The following is a 9,567-nucleotide window of genomic DNA, read 5'->3' as shown; positions in this document are numbered from 1 at the left end:
CCTCCTGGATGCCTCCCTGGTGAGGTGTTCCGGGTACGCCTAACTGGGAGTAGGCCCCGGGGAAGACCCAGGACACGCTGGAGGGACTATGTTTCCCGGCTGGCCTGTGAACGCCTCGGGTTCCCCGGGAAGAGCTAGTGGAAGTGGCTGGGGAGAGGGAAGTCTGGGCATCTGTGCTGAAGCTGCTGCCCCCAGGACCTGATCTCGGATAAGCGGAGGAGGATGGATGGATGGATTTGCAGTATGTCAGTTTTATCTTACTGGACCATAACGACATTTATCTAATGGAAAAGGGGTTCAGACACTCTCAGATACTTTAAGTCGGCAGTACACAGTAGCTGCAGAGGCTGTTGTTACCTTTAGTCATTAGAGTTAAAGAACTTCCCTGTTAGAGCACTTGAGTAAAAATAAAGCATTTGTCTGGTATTCTACACCATTGTCTGCACATATATATATATATATATATATATATATATATATATATATATATATATATATATATATATATATATATATATATATATATATATATATAAAACAACCTTTCGCCGCTTTTAAGACCACTTATACCCACCTTTCTAACATTCAGGTCTCAGGAATGTCAAATTAGTTTACAACTGCTGGTTTAAGTACTACTGACCCAGGTGGAATGACAACCCATCCTTGGGCAAGACTATCAGGTCTGGCCAGTGAACCAGGCCCAGTGGAAAGATTTAATACAGCTCCTTGGGTATCAGCAAGGCCATCAGAATCAGACCGCAGCCTACCCGATGATTTAGGTCCAGCCTGTTTGGAATGACTTGGAGATTTTACAGAGAGATCCTTGGCTAACCCAAGTTTATCTGATGAACCAGCTAGCACAGAAACCATAGGCAGACCTAAGCCACCCGATGAAAAACTTGGTGAAAGCATGGAGGTTTTTGTCAAGCCAATTGGAGTACCAATAAGAGAAAGTATTGGACTGGATAGGGTACTCAATGAAGGTGACCCAAGTCCAGCACAAGCCAATGCACTAAGGTCAAGAGGGTGTGCAGAGCTCAGTGGCAGTGGCAGTGCGGTACCAAGTCCATGCAGGGCATGGCTGCGGAACAGTGGTGCTGCTGTGCCTGGAATGACAATATGTGCCCCACTCATGTATGGAATATCCACTGCCCCTTTGTTCAAATGTCGGTTTCCTTTCAAAAGGGATGCTTGCTGATCGTGGGACACAAAGTGTCCATGTGCCTTGATGTGCTTGCGCAGCGAGCTGGGGTCAGTGTAGCGCTTCAGACAGCCTGCCATCTTGCAGTAGTAAGGTTTGTCGATGTAATGGGTACGAGTGTGTTTAAAGCGATCACTGGAGTTGGAGTAACGCTTGTTGCAGCCCTCATATGGACAGATATATGGCTTTTCACCTAAAAGAGACAAGATATAAAAAAAACAGTATGAGCAAACAAGGAACACTGCAGTGCATTTCTGTCTTGTTTTACGAGATCATTAATTCTTAAATAAAATAATGACAAATATGAACATCCAAACATTCTCTAGGAAGTAATTGATAAAGTTTTCAGGACAAAATCACAAATATAAATACTTGCATTTAAATAAAGATTATAAATATTTAAACTATTAGTTGTGAATCAAGTAAAATCAAATAAGACTCCTAGACTAAAGCTTTTCAAATTCTAGCTTTACTCAAATGAAGAAGTTAGATTTTGAGCTAATGTCCCCTATATTTATGGAATTTGTTAATAAGGACTCCAAGGACTCTGCAGGAAAATAAAAAAAAAAGAAAAATCAAAGAAAGGAACCTCAGAAACTACAATGAGAGCAATGAGGACAAAATAATTGCTACTGACACTATGACAGATAGAGAACCATTTTTCCACAATTAGTCCAGTAAAAAAAGAAGCATAAGAGAATTTAGACATGTCGATTTAAAAATCCTCAAAAATGAGCAGCAAGTAGAAAATAAGATAAATATTTTACAATAGAATACCTTATGGAGAAGGAAAAATTATACTAAATTTAAATAGTCAAATGTTCATCAAGAATTAGGTGTGTTAATTATTAACAAACCCTCTGGGGCTGAAAGATTCTAGTGAAGCAGTGTTGAAAGAAATGAAAGATATTATTTCTAAATCTTCAGTAAGCATATTCTAGACGTCCCTTTGGACTAGAGAAGTACAATAAAGGCTGAAACATTACTAATGTGATTGTGAATGCTGGATGGACTCAAATCTGATTGGAGCAGACAGAGACCCAATGTGGTGTGAAAAAAAAGGGAGTAGGGGACCTTCATTTATGTGAATGAGAAATGATGTTATAGAAAACACATTATAATTAAAAATATTGCCTATAGGAATATTCGCCCATTATTTGCCCATGGAGATTATTTTACATTACATTAATAAGGATAATGTCATTTAAGTACTATCTATGCATCTCTCATGTATCACCTTTCGTATCTATGTATCTATTTTTCTGACTACAAAAGGGGAGAAAACATGGATCCCAGTAATTATAGCCTATGAAGTCTTAGCCCTTTTTCAGTGTAATATTATAAAATCTATAGTAATAATTAGCAGATTGCTTGCATGGAAATTAATACAGTAAGTAGCAGCCAGGGTGGGATTATGCAAAGAAAATTTAGGAAAATTTAATTTGTTAGGTTTTCACAAAGGAAACTGGAGTAGTACACAAAAGTAAAGCAAGTAATTTACTTATACTTTTTAAAAAGGCTTTGATATGGCTAAATACATAAGATTAATATTAAGGCTAGACGCCTAAACTGATTGATTAGGCTAGAGACAAAGAGTACTGGTAAAACTAGAATGATCCACAAGGAGCAAGGTCATTGTTGGAGTTCCTCAGGGATCCATTCCTGCAATGTTACTAAATGTTGCTAAATAATATTATTGAGGTTGATTCTGATACAGTTAATAAACTTGTGAAATTTGCAGATAATATCTAAATTGGACTAAAAGCAAATTCTGAGAGCAGTGCAAAATAAATTAAAAATGACCAGGATAATTTAATAATTGGGCAAACACTCTGAAAATGCTATTTAATATAAACAATTGAAAAATGTTACATATAGGTGAATGGAACAATAATTATAAATACAAGACAGATGACACAGACCTACTGGATGCAATTTCTGAAAAGGATTTGGGGTACACCCTAAAGGCATTGTCTAGGAAATGAGCAGTATCATTTAAAATGCAAAAAGTACTTAAAAACTATTAAATATAAATCAAGTGATATTATTCTTATACTTTATAATGCACTAATCAGACTCCACAAGGAGTACTGTAGATAACAGTGCAAGTGCATCCCTCGACTAAAGGATATGTCTTCCTCAGTCATGGTAAAGGTTTAGTCTATAGGAAAATGGGCTACATGGGATAAACCAGATCTCCAAAATTCTGAAAAATGTTAATAAAATATATACAGAAGAATTACTTTGCTTAAACACTGAATCATTCAAAGATAGTGGGAATTAACGAAGTACATTCAAGAGAGAATATAGAAAGCACTTCTTTACATAAAAGGATGAGGGAGTTTAGAAGAAACTATTGAGTAAATTTTTAAAATGTTTAAATAAACAGACAAATGGAACTTTATTTGTCCCCAGGGGTAAATTTGTTTTTTTTTTTGTTTTTTTTTTTTTTACATAAGCTCTTTAAATAAATAAGTACATGAATAGATAAATATATATTCACACACTATGGTCTGCACACACACCAGAATGACTATAAAGGAAGAAGATTTCAGAAGAAAGAAAACTTCTGACTTGGCAGTCCTAGTGCCAGTGAGGCATTATGCAGGCATGTTGCTGTTGGAATAAAGTAGCATTACTTGACACACTTATGCGGAATAATTTGTTGACTGAAAGTCCTCAGTGTTAGTGTGTCAGAGAAAGCATGTCCAGCATTATTCATAATGACTGCCCTTTTAATTAGCTTGTTACTTCAATGGGCCTCTTCTGAAATGATGTCACCAGCCCAGCAAAACCACAGCATAGAAAATTGCACTAGCCGTAATAGAGTTGTAGACGTTGTGAAGAATGCCACTGCCCACATTAAAGGAACGCAGTCTCCTAAGAACAAAGAGCCTGCTCTGTTCTTTCTTATAAAGTTCATCTGAGTTACAAGACCACTCTATCCTATCATTGACGTGGACCACCAAGTACTTGTAAAAGTGCACCACCTCTACATCCACTCACTGAATAGTAATTGAACATAGAGGCAATTTGGTGTGGCTAAAGTTATAAAAATGCATGGATGGATGGACTAAGCAAATTACTCGTTGAAGCCTTTTTAGGTGAGTTTGAATATAATGTGCAAGGCACCTAGTGTGATAACCATGTCTTTCTGTCTGCCTGTCCACATGAAACAACTCAGTCCACCATGGATGAATACTGTTGAAATGTGACACACTTATTCTTCAAAGATATTTATCAGGACAGTTCAATTTTAGATTTTGAACAGACTGCACTGTACACAGTTTAAAAATTTCAGAATCTCCCACTGAAAAGCATTGGTAAATTTGTGAACCCGTCTAACTTAAAATGAAGAAACATTTTGTGCCACTTCAACTACAAGTTAATTTATTATTTCAATTTTACCTTCACAGTGTTTACATCAACTTATATATATATTGCATATTACCATTTTTTTCACCAAACCATAAACTAAAATGTAGCAACAAGAACTCCAAAATCACACCATAATCATCGTCTATTACAGTGATACAAAAATGAATTTTGATATTTGAAATGCTAACACATTACCTGTATGGGAACGATTGTGTATCTTCAGATTCTCCAGACGAGAAAAGCTTTTGTTGCAGACAGGACAGCGGTGTGGTTTCTCATTAGTGTGAGTCCGAATATGGATCAACATCTTGTACCTGGATGGAATGTAATTAAAAAATTAAGTGTGAAGATCAAAATTGGCAAAACACAACCAGAAATATATTTAACAAAATAAAATTATTCCCAAAAAAAGCCTATCAGGCTGCAACACATTTGCATTTCACAGGCCATTTAATAATTTTATCCAGCGTTTGCTATTGTACTACAAAGTTGAAGAGGTGGGTCATACCACACGCTTTAAAAGAATTTAGGTGGGTCATGCTGCAAGTCAAAAGAGATTTCAAATATGACCAATCAGATTAAAGTCATACTGTAAAACTTATAGAAGGGGAAATTCTGTCAGCTCCTAACATGACATATGTACTTTAAGGGGAACCCATGAAGCAAATGTATACATGTACAACAGAATTTAAAATACTTCTTAGGTTCGGTCTAGTGTTTTGAGAAGCTGTTTTGTTAAAGATGCCAGCTGAAAATTGCATTCCATGTTTCCGAATTCAAACCAACATCTTTAATGGCTAAACGGCCGCTAATGATGCATTTGCTCCATTTAAAAAATACTAAAAACACTTATTAAGATCAACATTTTAAACAAATTTTAGAATGCAGATAACAATTCTAAACAACTAAAATTCAAATTGTTCCTACCTGGCATTGAAACCACGCCCCCTGCGGGCACATCCCTCCCAGTGGCAGCAGTATCCAGAATCCTTTTCTGGCTTTACGTGGAAATCATTCACATGATCAACTAAATCTTGCAGCGAATCAAAAAGCAAGTTGCACTGCAAAATAGACACATGTAAGAAGTGTATATTACTGCAAAATAATAAAATAAAAACTTAATATGATAAAAAAACAGCATGCTTTTTAGGTATGTTAAACTCTAACCTCTAGTTTTTTTATCTGAATACAAAGAAAATTTATCCTCAGGATATCCAACAGACAAAGCTCAACAAAGATTTAGTACATCTGCACATCATGGATACTAAAGTAATTTCAAGGTCTACATCTAGCAAATTGAAAGTACACAAGCTACACTCCAGTCTATGAATTAATGCATCCAAATGTATACCGATTCTATATGGTCTCATCATTTTTTACCAGTACGTCAGAAAACATGTAGGGTTATAGGCTGAAGAAGCTGACAGGACTCAAATTATTTCATAGACAACATTACATAAAGACATCTTTTACAATTTTTAAACAAATATGTTTACCTCACACTGCAATTGTTTATAAAACAGCTAGCAACCCATGGTGTGTTTATATTGAGATAGTAAATAACATACAGAAAGCTGTGAATCGGCATTTTTCGTTTACATGTTAGCCAGGTTGAAAGATCACAGGCTTGACAAACACTAGCAGTTAAATCGCTTTTAAAAGCAGTATTTGCTGGAAAATGAAGTCATGTCCTTTAAGCTATTCATGGATGCAACAGTTTTTTTTTATTATAATAGTAATAATACTTAGTATTATAATGGAATATTTGCTGAATTACACCTTACAGATAAACTCAGTTTTTGGTAATGCAATTTGTCTACAATGTATAGTATACTACAATGTGTGTTATCTTTTTTTTATTGAGCCAATTATTACACGTCACATTTAATAACAGTGACTCAGGTTTTCTTAAGCCCTATGGCACCTGGTCAAACAGGGTTGCATATTTCCATCTTGATTTATGTATTTATTGGATACCCTTTAATTCTAATATCAGTATCAGTCATTACAAAATGGACAACGTGCTTGAGATATTTTCTCACAGTTCCAGAAGCCTTGCTTTTTTTTTTTTTTTAAATCTGTGCCAGTTTGCACATTCTTACTTTGTGTTGGTATATTGTACTGGCACTCCAGTTTCCATAAACATCCTAAAGAAATGCATGTTAAGTTAATGGATGAGTCTACATGGGTCTGGCAAGAATGAGTATAAGTGGGTGCTCAGCTATAGCCTGTGATGGACCGGGATAATAAGAAACACACTAGTCAGGGTGAATGTGGACTTATCTAAATACCATGCAACACTTAAATTAGCTGTCAATTATGCTAATGTCTCACCTTTACCCAACGGCAGGCAAGTTGTTCATCTATACACAGTTCTGGTGAAATGCGTTTCTCTTTAGGAGAGCCAATGAACATAGAAGATGGCAACTGAAGTCCTGCCCCTGATCCAACAGGCAAGAAAAACTGGAAGGCTTGTGAGCTGGTTCCTCCTTCAATAAATCTTGCTGGATGAGAATCCTGCAAAAGAAGGCTTCTTAAATAATGCAATGTACAATATTTTCTTCATTCTGTATTTTTTGTATTTGGTTTGGTAACCTGGCTTGGCAGGATTGTAAGCTCCTCCAAAAGGACTGTACATACTGCTCCCAAAATCACTGGGGCTATTCATCCACAACTCCATACCATCTATTCCACCTGCTTTCAGAGGAAGGGCTATGTCTATCATTACTGATGTGAGCCATTCAGCTCTCTAAACTCATACCCTCTGATAAACGTTATCAGTGCCTTACCACATGCTCTGCCCGCTTTAGGGACAGTTTCTGCACCCAGGCTATAAGGTCACTGAATTCTTGGTAATCAGCATTTACCTGCCCTGTTATAAACCTGTTTTCTATACTATGTCTAATTCTGCTGTATACTAGTTCTGTATTGCCATTTGCAGTTAGCTGATTTTGCCATCTGCGCTTTGTTTTTGAGCTGTTTTTACACTACTGCTAATCTGTACAATTTATATTGTCTGTATAGTTCTGTTTTATACTATGTACTGTATATATCATGTCATTTAATACTGTCATCCTTATTGTCTTATTGTTTGTAAGAGCTCTCTTCCCCCTCATCTCCTTTACAACTATGACACAAATCTTTCTATGTGCTAATACAAGAAAGAAAGAAAGAAAGAAGCACTAAATGAAAAATAAAAAAAAAATCTGTGATTAAAACAAAGTAAAATACAGTATATTAAATCCAACAAGTGCAAAAATACAACAAAGGTAAAAAATTCCCAGACTATGCAGCAATTAAAATATTACTGCACAGTTCCAAAGCGACCATGTAAACAAAATGAAAAGATACAATAATGTCTGGAGTTAAATACAGTTAGTTTGTTGATAGTAAATGATAATCCAGCAAAACAGATGAAACTTAATGTTGATAGAATGAGTGCAATAGCTGTCTCCTTAATAAAGTCAACCAGATATCACTAACTGGTATGAAAGTGTCAAAAATTAAAATGACAGCACCTAAAACATGGGAGTCTTTTTGCAGAAACTGCATCATTTACTGATTGCTATTCTGGAGTATGACTTCAAACTTGTAACCCTGAAGAAGGCATTCGTAAATCTGCCATAAACAAAACCTTTGTTGATACGGCTTTGGCATGCTCGTCCCTTGGCTGGTGTCTAGCCTCTCTCTGAATTCAAATTGAAGACTTTTACAGAGGGGCATTCCAGAAACTACTGTGCCTCAGAAAAACATCCTATTTGCTGTGATTGTGCTAATCTTACTTTCTTGAATAGTACATTCAACATATAGCATAAATCATAAAGATAAATACAGCCCTAGAAGAAGTAAGCAAAATCAGTTCACAGGGTGGTCACATCACGCAATGCCACACACAGACAACCACAACAGTGGCAGTGGGGAGCAGGCAACTGTCTGTTGGCAGTAAATATTGATAGCAGAGAAAGTATCTGGTGATTGGCTCAACTGCAAGTGTGACAGAAAGATAACACTCAGAACTATTCCTCCTGCTCCAGTCTTGCAAACCCTTTCTCTTCATTATAAACCCTGGTTCACACTTTATTTTGTTGTGTCTTGATCTGCACTCTCCTTTTTTGCACAGTCCGTTTCACAGCTGCACAACTTCTCTTCCTCAAATGGCGTATAGTAAATATTTGAAATTCATTCACAGAAATAAGGATGAAGAAAGAAAGACAATGTCTAAATCAAGAAAGACCCCATTACAGAGAACTCAGCATAGTGAAGAAAAACATTAAGTTTAAACTTACAGCTTGAGTAATCCTATCATTGCTAATAATATTTAGCAAATCATGTGATTGCAATCATATAAATCAATGGAAACTTTAGTACGGCAAGACAAGTTTGTATTGCTTTGGCCAGTCAATTTGATCCCATTATATGGCATGCTTTAAAAGAGTCTCTAGATATTTACCATTGAAAAGCTGGATGACGACCCATCCCCATCTGGCAGTTCGGAGGGAGACAGTGCTGGTCCTGGTGACATTTCTAGATTTGATGTTGGAGAAAGCCTAAGTTCCATGACAGCAGATGACTGATGGCGGGAGTCTCCCTTTGACTGGGACAAGGGGCCAGGTAACAGTGGGAAACCTAGCCAATTGGGACCAGAGAGAAAGCATCATGTTAGTAAGCACCAAAATTTATAGACTCTAAAAAAACTTCTGTACGTCAGTATACTGTTACATTTAAGCACTAGTTTTGGTGCTTTAACTTTACTGTCTGTATATGTCTTGACAGCTGCTAAAAATACAAAACACTAAAAACTGTATTGCGTATTTTTCCCAAAAATGTTTCTGCTGAATTAGGTGAAGTTGTTAATATCAACAATTGTAAATGGTACTGAATAAATATTTTATATAGTGAATTTCACAGTTTACACCACATCCAAGCATTATTAGATTGCTTTATCTAATCATCTATTTCCAGTTAAATATTTTCTTAACATCTATCAT

General features: G+C 36.2%; 1 protein-coding gene across 1 annotated transcript in view; it reads right to left on the bottom strand.

Moving 5' to 3' along the window:
• Positions 1-515: 515 nt before the first annotated feature.
• glis2b (GLIS family zinc finger 2b) overlaps positions 516-9,567 on the bottom strand; it is a 39,336-nt gene continuing 30,284 nt past the window's right edge. Inside the window, exons 4-8 of the mRNA XM_039774553.1 lie at positions 9,030-9,205; positions 6,914-7,096; positions 5,507-5,640; positions 4,775-4,893; positions 516-1,394 (exon numbers count right to left, since the gene is read on the bottom strand). Coding sequence (XP_039630487.1) covers positions 607-1,394; positions 4,775-4,893; positions 5,507-5,640; positions 6,914-7,096; positions 9,030-9,205 — 1,400 coding nt within the window. The 3' untranslated portion in view covers positions 516-606. The remainder of the gene's footprint in view (positions 1,395-4,774; positions 4,894-5,506; positions 5,641-6,913; positions 7,097-9,029; positions 9,206-9,567) is intronic.

Source organism: Polypterus senegalus, chromosome 13 (assembly GCF_016835505.1).
Source record: "Polypterus senegalus isolate Bchr_013 chromosome 13, ASM1683550v1, whole genome shotgun sequence".
In the NCBI taxonomy this organism is placed as follows: Eukaryota; Metazoa; Chordata; class Cladistia; order Polypteriformes; family Polypteridae; genus Polypterus; species Polypterus senegalus.
The sequence above is the reverse complement of the archived record's forward strand: the minus strand, read 5'-3'. Positions and strand labels throughout refer to the sequence as shown.